Source organism: Anopheles gambiae, chromosome 2, assembly GCF_943734735.2.
Source record: "Anopheles gambiae chromosome 2, idAnoGambNW_F1_1, whole genome shotgun sequence".
NCBI classification, from domain to species: Eukaryota; Metazoa; Arthropoda; class Insecta; order Diptera; family Culicidae; genus Anopheles; species Anopheles gambiae.
In genome coordinates this window covers 112098222-112115644 of record NC_064601.1, presented here as the reverse complement: position 1 = coordinate 112115644, position 17423 = coordinate 112098222, and the positions used below count along the sequence as shown (strand labels likewise).

The window sequence follows — 17423 nt, the reverse complement described above, 5'->3', positions numbered from 1 at the left end:
AAGAAACGTGGGAAAGTGGTAGGGAAAATTCAATCAGCTCGCCCGACCACGAGCCAAAAATTTGCATCGACGAAATTCAATATCAGCGGCAGCGTGAAGCGGCGTTCGATTGGTTGCTATCGCAACCGGTCGCTTCGAGCGATGCGTTTGCGCTCGATTACTTTTATCGCTGATCGCCGGCACGGCCACTTACCGCAAACGCAAGGATGTGTGCCGCAGGTTGGGACTTTTTAGGGTACGGATATACGCTTGATAAACGAGCTCTGCAATGCCGCAGAACTGGCGGGTTATTGAGTGGCTGGCCAAAGTTGACCATATAGCGTGCATGAGTTTTGGTTGCGGATAATTGGTAAATACATGCGCAACCAAAGGATTGTACAGCAATATCTATTCGCAATACGCAAACCAACATTTGATATCTGTTTGATAGATTGCTTAATAAGTGGTCACAGATAGATTGTCTTTTGTCAGTTATGGTACATACATGTTAATTGACAAACCAGAATCAGATTGCAGTAGTGTCCGAACCAATTCAGCTCGATCAATCATTTCAAAATGCAACTCTAAACATCCGAACTACGTTTTGTACACAAATTTTGTAGCAATCTAGGCGTGTTCTCGTTTTGTTTGGCAGTATCTCTTATACATTTGGAAATTTTAATCATCCGTCAATTAAACCTGTTCTAAAATGCTCCTCCTGAAGTAATACCATCACACGTCACGCTGGATGAAAACTTTTGATACATCACCAAGCTTTGCCATGCTTTCATGCACATACTTTTGGCAAAATTTTATACCCTCAATAGAGCGCATTTACCTTTTGTTGAGGTGAAGCAGCCCGCTGTACAAAAGCATTCACCACGGCAACAAGAACCGACCGAAAAAAAAACGAGAAGGAACCACATATTAATCAACTAAACTTTTGCAACTGAATGATTGCCGCACACTGATGTGAGTTGTTGAGACTGGTTGAGACTTTTGTGATGGATGGCTGTTGGAAATAAAGGGGGGGAAACGGCAAAAGCGGGAACCAAAACGGCTCTTCTGTCGGGCATCTGCTTGTATCGCTCCGCACAGAGCTTTAGCAAAGTAGAGGCGAGTAATGCGTTGTACAATAAGGTAATGCAAAAAGAAATGCAAGGTACACCCATTCAGAAAGCATGTTTAATTTGGAAAAGTGCAGCAGTTCCCAGAACTCTATTCGATTCCTACAATATGAGCTTCCAGCGTACGGAAAGCATGGGAAAGCTTTGCGATGACGCAGCGCACGGTACAATATTTTTGTTGATGCAAACCGGCATAGCTATGGTTTGTGCACAACAGTCGCCTGGCCGGGGGTCTTATTATACGGTGAAAGTAAGGCGATGCTGCCAAGGAAATTGTTGCAACTAAACCCATTGCGCATACACGCACAAGAACACACATACACTAACACCGAAATTCATACCCGAATGCCTTTTGCTTAGAAACATCCGATGAGTCCGCTGGCGCTGTGCGATGTGATGCAGAAACGGATTCTCGAATGAGCACGTAAGAAACTTCCACTATTCCTTGTTTTTTTTTTTTTATCTCTAGCGATAGATGGACTGGTGTACAGGTAAATATACAACTGCAAACGCAATACGGCGTGCATTATACTGAGCAACATATTTTAATTTAAAGTTCGCTCTCGGTGCTTGACAAGCTTCACTGAACCATATCAAATACGGGTTGAAGGCTTGTGTACTCAAAATCATTTGCTTCCGTACTCTCTTCAGGAGAATAATCTCGGTCTAAAATATATACAGTGGAGCGCCGGTTATCCGGGTACCTTTTATCCGGCTTTCCGTTTATCCGTGCTGTTGAGAAATGACAGTTCAATACAAAAGTGACATTGGGTTATGAGGAGGATATTTGAAAAAGCGGTTATAAGAGCACATTGTCATAACAAAAAACACTGTAATTCATGGCAAATTTTAAAAATTCTCTTTTGAAAAACATGAAGTTAGTAAAAACTGGGTTATTTTTATTAAAAATAAGAAAAATTTCCAAAAAATCACCATGAATTGGTGATAAAATATATCATTTGACTCATTATCCGTGTTATTTGCTTATCCGGGCGAAGTCAAGTCCCGAGGAGCCAGGATAAACGGCGCTTCACTGTATATATGTTAGCTGTTGTATTGCAGTTTCTATTGCAGTAAGGTTGTGTGGTGCGTATTGCATACCTTCAGGCGCAAAACACGCATCGAGCTCCATGGAACGGGCTTCTTGTAAATTTACCTTTTTCAACAAGCCTCTCTCATCTCCAAAAGTCAGTGTTTGAAGAGTCAATGATATATATTGCAGCCCTTAACTTTCTTTCAATGTGTATGCTTCACAATCATACTAATGGCAATAAGTTGAATAATCGTAATAATTAATGGAAAGGCATTTTGTAATGCTACAATGCGGCATAACACCGTCGCAAAGAATGATAAAGTGCTCGGTGGGTATGTAATTAATTATCAGGCACATTCTTTATTTCAAAACCAGAACATCCTTCCCGCAACATGCAATCCTCCTTACAATCCTAGCTCCAATCAATAGTTTCTCCAATTTTCCCTCAACATTCAACCATTATTGCTTGCCGTGCCCGGTAAGACACTCATCTGCCATCGTTGAATCTTACCTACAAGCGCACAACCTACGTACAGCACACTTACAATTTCGATTGCGAATCGCGGAAAGCGCACAAAGCGCACAAACTATCAATCAATCGCGCTTGAATCAGAAGCATAAATTGACCATTTTACAAATAAATTGCACTAAATTATGATTGCACACGCTGCTGCAAAGGAACGCGAGAACGGAAGAGCGATAAGTAGAGAGTGAGAGAGAGAGAGAGAGAGAGAGAGAGAGAGAGAGAGAGAGAAAGAGTAAGAGTAAGACAAAATGCGGAAGCACACGATTACAGAGCACCATTCATTGAGCAGTGGTTAACGAGCCTAATGAAGGCGTATTCTTGTGCATTCTGTGGCGTCTCAAGCACGAGAACTTGACAGAGGCTAGCGGTAGGCGGCACTTTGGCGCGGAAAGACGACGTTTCCTTTCGGATGGTTCAATCGAGCCGTAATTCCAGTGCCAGTAATCGTGCCGCTTTTCATGATTCCGTTGCATGATTGCTTCCTCCCTGAAGGAGGATATTGTATGCTGCAAAGGTGAACAGAATATAAGAGGTTTGTCCTGTTTGATAGTTATCGTGTTTTCAGTGTGGTGAGTTCTTTCTTGCATATTCGCGACGGACGAAAGGCGAAAAGTTACAAACTACAATAATTGATATTTCCTTACAGACTGATGTCAAAAAGTGCCCAAAGAAGGAGGATAGCTAAATCAACATCCTGACAATTGAACATAACAACCACAATTGCGGATGCGTTATACTGAAAGAACTATTAGTAATCATGTGTAAAGATTCATATAAAAATCTTAAATATTTCCCTTTATCAAGCTTGACGATATGTACAAGTGTTCCATTCTATCTGCAAGTACAACCAAAGGATGAAAAGATGGTACAAATTCTGATATTGCAACGAGAAGCCTTTTTTCGATGAAAAAATTGTACTACAAAACTCTCCTTGTACAGTGAAGACCCACCCATACAAGCATCGCAAAGCACGACGCAATATTCCAAATACAAAGCGCTTATGCAGTGCTGGTGCTGGCGAGCGATAAATTGCATCTCGCCCCAGCAGCAGGCTGGTTGGTAGGCGAAATGCAGAAAAGATGAACGAGTGTAAGCAGGAAGGAGGCTGTGTAATGGTCGGTAAGTGAAAAACACTTCAGACTCTAGACCAGAGTTCTGCACGTCCTTTGCACGCCGATTCCGGCCGTAGGCACGATTAAGAGGCTGAAGTGCAGCAACGACGACAAAATAATGCAAAAAAAAAAACGGAAAACATGTAAAGCCTTGTCTGGTCGGACGAGGCACAAGCGTCGTTACCTCTCCGCGTCGGCAGAACCTTTCGGTGAATCGAAGATAACAAGCCCTAAAAAGCGTCTTTTTCAGACTCTTTTCACCCACAAACTCTCACACACACACACACACACCAGTACAAGAACGTGACGCAATTATGAATGTGTTACTGCATTTTTTGTGTCTCTGTATTCTCTCACACTCACACAAAACACGGTTCGCTTATGCTAAATCTCCTTCATCCTTGCAACGCATCCACTTCAGTCCGTGGCGATGGCTCCACGTTTTGCTGCACAGGGGGTGGTGCGCATTATTTATACATTGATTGGGCTGTTTAGAGAAACCTGCGCGGGACCCCCGTAGAAACTGCTTTACTTCACGCGTACTGACTAACTTGCGGTGACCACTATCTCCTAGGTTTGGGGCGACTTGGGCTAGATTGTGTTGGTTTTGTCGTTTTTGTATGCTGTTTTTTGTTTTTATAAAAGAAAATGCGACTCACACACACACACACATACATTCATACATACACACATACAGTCACACACACGCAGACATGGAATTTCCTTCATTTTGTTTTCGCCCGACTTCGAAACGAGCTCGCTTGACTCATCCACTGGCAAGCTCGGCCAGCTGCGTTGACCCCGTTCGCGTTTCCTCGCCATGCTCCACCACTAGCCGTTGCCGTAGCCCGGTCGGCTCCTGTTGCTGTTTGGTTTGCGCTTCAGTGAACACATCCTCGGCGGTACTTCCCTCCACCTTCGACTCATCCGCTTCACACAGTGGCTCCTCAGCCAGCTTCTTCACCGATTCGAGTAGCTCCGTTCGGCTACTGTTGTTGTTAATGTCTTCCAAAGGTGCAGCGTCGGGTACGGCGGCTTCCAGCGACTCGGCCGGGATCCCACTTTGGTCAGCTTTGGTTGGCAGGGTTGGCAGGGTTGGCACTTCGCCGGCTGGCAGGTCCTGCACACCGGACGCTTCCTGCGCCGCTGGTTCGATCGATGGTGTGGCGGCCGTGCTGGCGGCCTTCGCGGCGGCCGATTTCGATTTGCGCTTGTAGCTCTCGATGTAGAAGTTCATGAACAGGGCCAGAAAGATGGACGCATTGATCAGCAGCAGCGTGGTGATGAAGCGCGGGAACGGACAGCCCGTGGCGAGTGCGTTGATGCAGTGCGCAATGCAGATGATAAATTGAATCTGAGGTTTTTGCAAAGAAACATTCAAAGAGAGAAGCGTTAGATTTAAGAGTGTGAGGGAGCTTTCATATGACTATTGCTTTAAATTTAAGCATACCAAACTAAGGTACTTTATTATGTTTTTATTCAAATATTTCCCAGAAGATTTGGATATTATGCCATAAATCTGGTCTTTTTTAGCTCAAAAAGCTAGCGCAGAAAAGGTATTTTTGATTTTGTATCTAAACATGAAAGAATATTTGATTGTCTAACAAGATTTAACGTTAAAATTGAAGTTTGAATGCCATCACTTTGAATGTGTCATCAAACACTGTCAACACATCGTACATTCCAAGCAAATAATGATGTTAATTTCCATCAAAAAAAGGATTGAGTCAGAAAGCTATTGATACCAAACCAGGATAATAAACATTTCAAACATCGTTTTCACTCAAAACTTCTGACTTTTGGTACCTTTTTTGTTAACCTAATTCATTAAGTGACAGTAGCTCAAAATTCATTACCCAATAAAACGCGCAAGTACACAGCTAATAAAACAAAACCATTCTATTGGCCATTAAACAGCCCGTGTGGCCCGAAAGGCACAAACCATCGATTAGCAGACGCAGCAAGAAGGCTTCCCCTAATATCACTTGAGGGAGTTTTATAATGTGCTAATAAACACGCCCCGGTGAACGCGGGCGGCTTGCACGGTTGTTAAAACCCCAGCACCAGCACCACAGAATCAAACGAGCAGCACATTAAATCTTTTTATCCCGCCAATCATGCAATCAACAGCTAATTCCTTTCGAACAAACAAAAAAAGAAAGAAAAGAACCCCCAGGAACGGGTGGTTTTGTCCTAATGTTGCCTTACCAGTGAGGCAATAAATTTGCTCCGTTTTGAATGTTCCCCCTTTTCCCCGTGCATCCCCCATCCTTGGCTTTGACTTACAATTTGAACTTCCGTCATGTATTTTTTCCACCAGATATCGCGATATCCCATCGCCGACAGCATGTAGTAGAAGTACATCAGCACGTGGACGAAGTTGTTAATCACGTTCGGCAGCGTCGCATTACCACCTGAAAGAGAGAAGGAAAATAGAATGCGAGAGATTAATGCGAAAGCTCGGGCTAGGTGTGCGCGCAATACAAATCGGTAAATCGTTCTTTCGGTGAACCGCACTGAAACACAAAAGACTTTCGCTCGAATGCGCTCGAGCCATAGAAGCAGAAAGCAGATTGGGGAAAAAAAGCTCCAACTCCGCAGCACAGATGAGCAGCACCTCCAACGTGCCCCTGGAGTGTTGACGTTGATTGCTTTTGACAGCCGGAAACTAAACAGCGGTGGGGGTAGGGGGGGAATGGGACGCCTTTTGCCTTGTTTCATAATCAATTTTCCATCTCATTGCCCGCCTATATCCTCGCACCGAAACCAATAAAACCTTACAGGTTAAATCGTGCGTGATGGAACATTTTCAATTATTCAATTGGCGGGAATAATAAATAATGTTCCCGGTGGTTTGTGTCCGCGCGCTTTTGTTACGATTATGGACCGGAAATTATGTGTGTGTGTGTGTGTGTGTGGGGGGGGGGGGAGTATTCTTTTTTTTAACTGTCTTTTACATTTTCATTGGCTTATTGGGTGGCGACCACCTACCAGGATGCGGCATGCCACACGATTCAACCTACCGGCAATGAATTTTGTCAGTATCCACGCCTCGATCGGTGTGAGCGAGTGATGGTAGACGTGCAGGTCGGTAATTTGTGACTGCTTCTTGCGGAGCACGAAGAACACCGTATCGGCAAACTCGGACAGCTTCGAGAGATAGTACACGTAGCAGAGGTTGAACATCTGGAGGGATGGGATTAAATCGATAGTAGCAACACTGAGTCTTGTTTTGCGTATTTTCGCGTTTACAGAGCGCACTGACTTACCCTTCTCGAAAGCGGACTGTCGCTGTAATCCACCGTTTGGCACGTCAGACTGTATCCCCTCACCCAACCGGCCATCAGGTGCTAGAGATGGGAAAGCAATGGGATAGGAAAGTTAGCTTCATCAACGGCTCAGCAACTGTAAACTCGCTCGATCTTACCTCGTAGAACATGTAGCCACTGAGGAGCACCTGAAACAGGTTGTAGAAGATGATTACTCGGCGCAAGTCCATCGGCTTCCGGTCGCGCATGTACATCGGACCGATCAGGAGAACCCACAGCAGGTAGCAGATGATCATACCGAGCGTCGGCAGTGGATTGTCCATGAAGGGAAGCTGTTTCGCTCGGGGATCTGAAAGAGAAAGGCAAGAAGGTATAAGTTAATCGAACTAACCACCAGGGAATCATTCAATGCATTCTATCTTTCTTATTATGACGACCTAAAGCTGGAGATTCAGCTCACAATCAGCTGAAATGAGTTATATCAAGGTGAGTTTTTCCATCATCTTGCTGTCTGATCGTTCATCCTTCAACATATTATGCTAGCAAAACAAAAGAAAAACTATTCACTTTTAAATGTCAAACAGCAACATTCGTTCCCGAACACGCCTCAAAACATGTCATGCCTTGAAATCTAACATCTATTCTATCTCACGAGGACTAGCGGATTCAAACAAGCTGACAATGTTTTTCGATAAAAAAATGAACCTTTCTCACCATGCTGCACATTCTTTTGTGGTGTTCGTTTAACAAATCGACACTAGTAACACTTCTATCTAAACCCTCCCATTCACGATACACGTTGCTCTTCACTTGGTTGCTCGATCTAACACCGTCCGAATGTCCTTCACCCAACTCCACCCGATCATTAATCATTTCGCGGGGTAGCGCGTCGAGGACGGTGACGAGACCGTCAACTTGGTGACCCTTAAGCAGTCTCCCTATCGTAGACATTCACCCTTCTTCATCACCATGTAGATACCCACCGGCAATCAGTTCGACCAGCGCGCGCCACCAGTGAGCGATCAGCGACGAGATGGAGCTTCCCCGAAAGTAGTCATCCATCGTGAGCAGTACCTCCGACTTGATCATATCAACTGGCGCGTACATTTCAGCCGAAGACGCAATAAGATGCGTCGTGGAAGCCATTTCGTTTGAACTAAGACACAGTTTAATACCAATCACTGCTGTTCACGCTGCACGAAAACACGATCCTTACGCTTCTACCAAGCACGGTGCACTGGATCCTTTGCTCACCGTGCGTAAGAACTTATTATAGTGAGTGCCAAACTTTTCGTACACCACCGCCTGGTTAGAACAAACCGAAACCCCCTACTACTACTACTACAACTACCACAAACATTTGACTCATCATCAGCCGGCCCGGAAACGGCATTGCGTAACGCTCACGTTCACCACCACTCCAAACACACCGGCAAACTGGACACGCAAAGGAAAATCGTCGTTGGCTTTCCTTGCTCCAGATACCGCCCAACAACCAAAACAAACCCCAAGCTGAACCCTTGGCTGGTGTTGAAGCTTTCGCAAGCTTTCTACCCTTGCGCTTGGTTTGGATCGGTTTGGGCTTGAACTTGGGCTTGAATGTGCGGCGTGTACTCGCATTCTCAAGTGCGTTCCAACGATCACCACTAACTTCATTATCACGTGTTTAGCTATACCTGTATAGGCCACGATCGATCGAGTGGAAAATAGAAAACATAACCACCATACTATACCCCACCAACGCTTCTTTTTGGGGGTGATTCCGGTTGAACGCATCGGTACGATGGTGGGGGCTACGCAGACGGTCAGAATGAAACCCCTTATGCTAATCCAAATGCACTGACGAACGTCACACCGTTGAGCTCTACGGTGCGGCGGCTCTTGAGCTGCCACCGCCGGTTAAATGTGAAACCAATGCGTTCGGCAAACTATTTCGCAACGAGCCACGTTTAGTGGACGGTGAAGCGTTCGGTCGTAAAGCTTACTCACTGCTGCTGCTGCTGCTGCTGCTGCAGAAAAACGGTTTCAATTTGTTAGGTCGTAGTGTTTTACGGTGGATGGAAGTGTTTGGACGTTTTACGGTGTGCAATTGAGCTGTAGCAAATTAATGCATCATAAACTGATTAAGATCGACTATCTGATCTTGTGGTGAGTGTTCGTATAGAGAAGATCAAATTCAATGCAGGATTTATTGAATGTTCCATTCAACTTCATATACCTTTGATGGGTTTAAAGAATGCCTTTCAGTGCAGGCCGACGTGCTCACAGCTGCTATGAAATCAAATCAAAGCTCATGATTGATTGCAATGGCTCTGTTTCTCTGCCCCTGGTGCCGGTGAGCGTCAGTGATGACGTTAGCTCGTGCAACACCTTTATCACCCGGTGCAACTCTCTCTCTCTCTGAGTTGCTGAGGGACTTAATCGGCTTTATACTTCATCTGTGAGGAAAATTACCCAGTTGCAGCCGTCCTAATGTTGGTGTTGATGTTCTCAGAAACAATCACAGATTGGTTTGAGGCAAATGTCAGGGATTAATAAATACCGATGCAACAAATCCGATTGACTGCTTTTGTTTGCAAGAAAAATGAAATTTTAATAGTATTGAAGGGCCATTTGTGTTTGGATCAAACTCATGGTAGGAAACATATTGCGAAGGCATGAACTTTGTATGATTCGTTTCAAGGGCTGTACTGTAATATTGTAATCTCAAATAACTGAACCATCACCTTCGTTACAATGTACATGTTCTTTGAGAAGCATCAAGCCATACCCATAAACATCCGAGAAGTAGAAAGACAAACGGTTAAATTGGATGGTTAAATATTATCATTGATGAATCTTTGTTGCGCTTAGCATACAACCAAACAATCATTTTGAGTGCATACGTAAAATATAAAAAAATTGATTGTTTTGCTACTAGGAAATCAGAAATGAAGTGTAATAATCCGCTAAAAGTTTTACTCATTTTTGAATTAACTAAGAAATATAAATAAAATATAAAATGTTAATTGAATATCTTTATTTATATCCCATTTAATCATGTTAAATTTTCCTTCCATCAACGCCTACTAAGCGCAATTACAATATTCTCAGACACCTAGCAGCTTCCACATGGATCAACACACGCAGAGCAGGAAGCGATCGAGTACTAACATCAAAACCGCAAACAACCACGTGCTCATACGCATTTACCGGATCAAGTACCGCCGGTCTGATCAACGTCAGTCATGTGCGCACACACACACACACATAGACAGTCACATCAACCTGCCAACCACATGGAGGAGCAATGAAGGAACCGTACCGTAATTGACCCAGCCCCATCGGTGTACGGTGGTAATGATCATGAAACCGAGAGTGTGCAGCACGTACTTTAACCGCACAGCGCGAAAACCGGATTGTCGGTAAGTGTGTTTGCTATTACGCAGATTTGATCTGCTCCCCTCCATGCACTCCCTTCCCAACCAAAGCTGCCGGTATTTCAAATTCAAGTGCAATATCATCATGTACCGCCCCTTTCGGTTTCGGGGTACAAGCGCACCCGATAGGTCTGCACTTTTAGGGCTTTTGCAACACACGGTTGAATGGGTTTTCGGAGTGTTTCGAACGGCCAAGCGCCGACAGCAAACACACGACGAAACGGTACATTCCATCTCCGAGACGCTCGTAATCGCGGTGGAAGATCGATTTTACTTTCATTCATTCACCGGCCACCCTGGCCAGCTAGACGTCTGTTGCGGTGTTATGCTGAATGCACAGCATAAAGCAGAGGGAGCGAGAGCGAAACGGGGCTATAGTAAACAGCGAAACCAGCGTACCGCGTCATCCAGCGCCCGCGGCCATGCGTTCGAACTGTCGTTGCGCAATTTGATCGACGCGCGAGAGAGACGGACAGCCTCCGCTTAGACAGTGCGCGAGCGCGCGCGCTCGAACGAAAGACTCCAACGTGCGTAGCAGCAACGAACGCCGTGCTTTTTGGACACCCGAGCGTGCGGGGTCATACTGCGCAACCAGCGCATCTTGCCAGTCTAACGGTCATGAACAAATTATGCTTCAACCGTAAGTTTGCACTATTACGGACAATAAGTGCTGCTCGATGGTCACCGCTTCAAGTGCACCTCGATGTGCAGTACGGCCGTCTGGACAATTGTGAAGGTCAGTACGCGCAGACGAAAACGGTCCTCGATGGGTTCAAGGCAGCTTGTTATTGAACGCACACAAAACAGATACACACGAACATACATATCTTCATATACGCAAGACAGTTTGGCGCAAAGACATTTAAAATGCGCACACGTGCGGTGTCCAGACACCGTTTGGCCCATCTCATTACACAATTGGCTCAGATGGTGCGAGTAAAGGTGGTTTCTTCTTCTTCTCTTTCACTGTAAGCTGGTGAGAAACACGGCTGCGATTACGTTTTGCCGTGGTCGTGGTTTGCGATTGTTCAGATCGAGATCATGCTATGTCTAGTCCCAATGATCAATGCTCAACTCGACCGGCTAGTTCATATAAAACCCTTATTTCTCTCTGCCTGCCATTTCTGCAGGCTGTTTAGCTTTTGTTTTAGCGACAGTCAAAAGGCATGAGCAGTACAGGTTTTAGTGCACGCGTTTCTAGTTTTGGTGTTAAATATGATATCCCCTTGTATCGAACGGTTCCTGCCCTCCTGCCGTCAACCATCCAGCCGATCCCGGCTTGTGGCAGAGAAAGTGAACGAGTTTTTAAGCGCTGGCCCACTTAAAAGAAGGGAAAAGTCGATTAGGTTTATTAGTCGTACGTCAGTTGGCCAAAAAATATAGGTTTGCAGTACCAGTGGTTACACAATGGGCAGTGTTTGCCGATAAAAAAAATCGATCATTATCTAACATAAATTTAAAAGCATGGTGTATTTGCTTTTAAAATTAATATGAACATTTAACACTAGAAAGCCAACATGATAGGGGTAGCTAGGCATGTAAGAACGTCGATTTCAACACATAAACTTATTGTATGGTGATGAAATGTAACCTAAGGCAGGGTAACCATTATCATAAGTTCAATGGCAGCGTTTCTGAAGAAACAGATGGCTGGTGCCGTTAAGCTTAGCTCATTACCATCATCATCACCATCATCATCATCATCACCACGATCATCATCTCTTTCTTCATATTGCATTAATAAGATGACGACAGCGTGTTGTTTTATTGCACTGTAAAACGGAAATGATGTTTAAACGTAAAAGCATTTCATTATTGAACAGTAACGGTGCACTTTACTAATTGAAGAGAACAGTGCGAACAATGTCGTTGCAGGTGAAATGATAACTAAAAATCAAATTTGAATTCATTTTGAAAATGTAAAAGAGGACCGAAAAATACATATCTAGCCCAAGGCATAACAACACATTTGTTGTTGTCGGTGTCAGTTACAACACAACACACAAGCATTTCGAAACGAGCACACCCTTATCTACGCGGCAGCATGCGCTGCGGTGCGGACAACCTGCTGATACCTAACGACCTGAAGCATCATCCTCGTCCACGTCCAAAATTTGAATTCCAGTTCTTCGATAGAGGAACATTACTTTGTAGGCGCCCTTCGGGGGCCCTTCGCGTCGCCTCGCTGCGAACGGGTTCTGTTGAAACGACCCGTTCCATATTGGTGTGTATGCATATTTTGCCGCAGTTGCAGTTTGATGGTCGTTGCTTACATCATTTCGTTTATTTTCTTTTTTTTTCTTTCTGCCCCGTATGCAATCTGTATCGAACAAACATGCCTCCTATTTTTTAATCAGGCCAAAACTCAAACATACTGTGCCCTTTTTTCCTCTTCGATTTGGTATCGATTTTGCTACACTTCTGCTTGATTGCTGTTGGAGGAGTAAGTGGCTGACTTGGCTAAGGTCTAGAAGAAAGAAAAGGGAAGAAAAACCTGCCCACACAGCAACATATTTCCTCTACCATGCGCCCCACCCACCAATGGACTGTTGGACACACAGTCGCCACAGTGGGCCAACGATTTCGAAGGTTTTCATTTCAAAGAAAGGAATGAAAAAGGGAGGAAAAACAAATTATAAAAACACATCTTAGAGTAGGGGTTTTTTAGTTGTTCGTCTTTCCTTTCAACAGCCGTAGACGACCCAAGCTGAACGCATATCTTCGAAAAAAACGCGTGTGCTGTAACGCATGGCACTCGCAACATGCCCGCACGCAACGCGGGTCTCGCGATGCTCACCTCTATGACGATGCAACGGACCTCAAAGAGATACCAGAGAGAGAGCGAGAGATAGAGACAGAGGGAGATTGAGAAAGAGAGACAGGTAGGGAAGTTTGATTTTCTTTTCTGGGTGAAGGTCGCCCCCGGTGAGATAACGGCCAAAGCTGGTGCGTTGGAAGCTGGTGGCGTCGTGGTCCGCTCGCACGGGGCTTGATCGCTTCCTGGGTGCTACTACGATCGCGCTTTGTTGGTAATAAATTGACCATTTAGTCGATTGCTTTACGGTCGGAGCTGTGATGTGTGAACCCGCCTGCGAGGGAGGAGTCCCTTACGATGCAACGCTTTTGATGTTGAGGTATGCAAAGACCATTTTGAAGGGGGACAGATGGAGGGTGACTTGTTTTGCTGTGGGGCGTCAACAGTTGCATCAACTTGTTCATCGTTTGATTCGGAGCGGGTTTGGAATTAGATTTACAAATTTAGTCCTGCTTTGGTAACGTTGGTGATTAGCATGGACTTTTATCGGGTGTTCAGGGTACGTTTTGAAGGTTTAATTATAGCAACTCTTACTCAAATTACATTGGATTATAATTGTAAAAAAACAATACTTCACTGAATGCAAAATCAAACAATCTTCTTCATCGCAGATGAGTTGACGGCGAATACATTCTTTTACACGCCATGATTTACAAACAACAAGGAAGCAAAAGAGGGTTAAAATCCTCTAAAACTATCTAAAACCTTAATTATGCCGCTTAATCCACCAGTCGAAAATACACCATCTTTAGCTTATTACTTCCTAACCAAGCAATTGTACATTAATTGACGAAAATTAGTCACTCTAAATGATGCTTTGTTGTGCGTAATTACAGTAACGTACGCACTAGTGGCGTGATTGCTCATCTTCTCAGTACACAATCGGTACAAAAAGCTCAGGAAGTGTTTTGCATGATCTTCAGCAAGTAAGATCTTTAATGTGAACCTCCCTCTACGCTACAACAGTCTACTGCTGTGTTACTGCACGACTATAAAGGCACTTTAACGCATCGGTGCTGCTGAAGGCTTCGCCCAAGACATAAATCGCTTCGGATTGCTTTGGTCGGCGCAGCACAAGATCGACTGCACGGGGGTTTTTACGATTTCTAATCACTAGGCCCACCCTTTACCACCTTCAGCGTCTTGATGCAGAGGTTTGGTTCCGTGTACGTATTTATTGGCACAGGGACACGATGAAGGCAATTTTCTAAACCTTTTTCTAAACCTCGGAAAAGTGTTGTAGATCAGTAAGGTTTTGAGGCGATGGTGTTCGCGATTTAGGTCAAGTTTAGCTGTTTAGGGTGTGAAAATGTACTTGAAATGAGATTTGTTTTTTGAAGGAGAGAGAAATCTTAGGATGCTCTTAGTAATCTACACCATTTCGTCAAATCAATGGAAATGAGGATGCGTCAATGGCGTTTCTCAAACTTCGACCACTTTCCGAGGGAAGTGAAAAGATGGCATATTTTATTTTACATCTGACCATCCAAGTCCGAATAAAATTAACCCTCTTCGCAATTTCTTGTCGGCCACAGCTCGGTGTGATAAAATATTCAACATCCCAGCGCTTACAGCCCAGATGGCCCAGCCCAAAACGGGTTCTTGCTACGATACAAAAAGGGCATTTCTATTTCGAGCGGAATCTCCACGATCGCTATTCTTTCTCATTCTTTCTCGAAATCTTGAGATCAACTTCCATAAACGAATCGCTCACAGCAACGTCCATGCGCTCGAGCACCGTTCAGTAAAGTTCAAAGTGCATTGCCGCCCGGGTTTGAGGTAGAAAGAAGCTTGCGCTTGTAAGGTGGTAGCCTTCATCAGTCCCTCACGCTTCTACTTCGGACTTCAAACAATATAATTTACTTAGCCACACTGTTCCTAACACCGCAGAGCGCACACACCACTGCAGGACCAGTCGGGTACAGGAAGGTCGGGTTGATAATTACAGCTTTGAGTACAATCCATCCTAGATCGTTGACGACGTGACTTACCGGCGATCAGCTCCTCCACGATCAGCCAGTAGCGGTCGATCAGGCCGGTCCAGTTACGCTCCGCATTGTACTCGTCCACTGCCATGCGGAAGACGAACGACGTGCCGGAGTAGAAGTCGGTAAAGTTGTCCGCGACACTCATTTTCGGTATTGGGTGTTTGTATCAGCAGTAACTTCGAAATCAGCACAGATCAGCAGTGACGTGTGACGTGGCGCTCCAGCTAGCGAAGGGCTTCTTCCGGAGCGTGAAACCTCCACTTCGCGGAATCTCACTTTTATTCCTCCAAAACAGTGTTCACCAATTTAGGAAGATTCCGTCGGAGGCGTTCGTTATCACAACCGTCCTTCGATCACTCGATCGAAGGGAAGGAATACACTTGCACTTATAATTCTGGGCAGCATATAGACTTACGGTGGCCTATATCGTGGCTGATAACACTAGAAATGAGGTACTGATCTTGCTACATCAAATCCATTCCATCCGCATTCGTGCCGAGCTGGACATTTTTCGCTTGGTCCGTCCGGGGAGCTGGATTGTTGGAGCTTACGATCACTGATCATGCACTGGATTGGTTTTCCTTATTCCGCAACACATAGAAACCACCTCCCTATACGACCGATAAGCGCATGCTAGAACTGCTACGACGGAACTGCTTCTCTCTCCAGACAAACCAACGACTCGCGACCGTCCCACACGACAAAGCACCAGCAACTGACCGACTTCGTACTGTCCGCGACTCCTTCGGGTGGGCTAGCTTGTCCGAAAAAAAATGACTGTGTGAGCCTACCCACTTGTCATACGGAAAATTTGGCAGTTCCCCTCTTGCTCACTCTTGCTGGCCCAACACACTCACACACACACAGCCCCACGAAACGGATGCGGTAACAGTGCGCTCGGGCTGATCTTGCGACAGATGTACACGATCGATGACTATTTGCTGGTGCAAAAGATTCCTTCGAACGCACACACAACCGCCGCCCGAAGTTCGGTGGCAAACAACTGGGGAGGGGGTGGGGAGCTGTTGGAACAATGTGACAAACCACAAAAAGCTTTCGCGAAGTCTTTCAACTCCCTCCCGTTTGATTTCTTCGCGAGCGAAAGAGGGGGATTGTTACACACAAACGCACACGCACACACTGCCCGATCAAAGCGGACCCAATAGACAAATATGCGCGATTTGATGATCTTCGCCCGAGATGCCGAAGCGAAAGCTTGCGGCGAGAGATGGAATAGATCGTTAGATGATCGTGAGTTAGAAGGAGAGAGACTGAAGGCATTAGAGCTTCGTGAGATAAAGCGCCAGTGCGCTCAAGTTCAGCAGTGTCCTTCGGTGACAGTAGTGTAACCGTAGTGGACAGGGGACGGCAGTGATGTTGGTAGTGTTGGTAGGTTGCAGGTTGTGGGCAATCATTAGGCAACCGCCCGCAAGCACACGGTCAAAGCGGTATGCTGATCGTGCCTATCGTGACTTCATCCCTGGCCGGTCTGATTGATCAGTCTCTATCAACCAGAACGCAACACATACGCATACGATTGCGTTAAAGGGATTGATTTGTGATATTATTCAAATTCATTGCATTGTTATGTTATTGATAATAATTTATAAAATATTAATTAAATTTGAATTCTTTTGGAACTTTTACTGTTTATGTCATCATGATGTATTCTTTAAGTTGCAGTGTGGTTGAAATTTTTAATTAAAATGAGTTATTCTATTTTTTTTAACTATTAAAATGTTTCGAATATTGTCAATCTTTTTATTAAAATTTATTTAAAAAAAACACCAAATAATCTTGTTATCACAGCAACTTATCAGCTAACCATATCACTAGCCAGTAGATCGGTAACGCACCGATCACACCACCCTGCCCCGCCTGTCGATCATTCTCGTTCTCGCTCACACGGAAGCTCCGCTAGGCAAACACACCCGCAACCAGGTTGAAAGCCCGTCCAATCGAACGCGATCGAACCCGGTCAACCGATTTCCTGTCCCGTCAGCATTACTTTTCCTTGCTGCAATTTCCATTTTTGCACACTTGCACACTCAAAACAAAACTCAACACGAACAGTGTGCCCACCGCCACCTGTGGAGCCGCATGTGCATGTGCGAAACGAACTTCGTATCAACAAACAACACCCTGGCCAAGCCCC

The 17423-nt window shown here is 45.0% G+C and overlaps 1 protein-coding gene across 2 annotated transcripts; it reads right to left on the bottom strand.

Annotated features, from left to right (window-relative positions):
- Positions 1-4096: 4096 nt before the first annotated feature.
- Positions 4097-16021, bottom strand: LOC1269972 (elongation of very long chain fatty acids protein 7). 2 transcript variants are annotated; one of them, XM_308627.5, is made up of 6 exons: positions 15272-16021; positions 7205-7395; positions 7047-7127; positions 6801-6963; positions 6064-6191; positions 4097-5131 (listed from the first exon to the last, which is right to left on the bottom strand). In XM_308627.5, the coding sequence occupies exons 1-6, from the start codon at positions 15411-15413 to the stop codon at positions 4544-4546; spliced, it is 1293 nt and encodes a 430-aa protein (XP_308627.5). In that variant the 5' UTR covers positions 15414-16021; the 3' UTR covers positions 4097-4543. The 2 variants fall into 2 exon arrangements, with proteins under 2 accessions (XP_308627.5, XP_061501919.1); XM_061645935.1 differs by lacking the exon at positions 15272-16021 and adding an exon at positions 8030-8305.
- Between the last annotated feature and the right edge of the window lie 1402 nt (positions 16022-17423).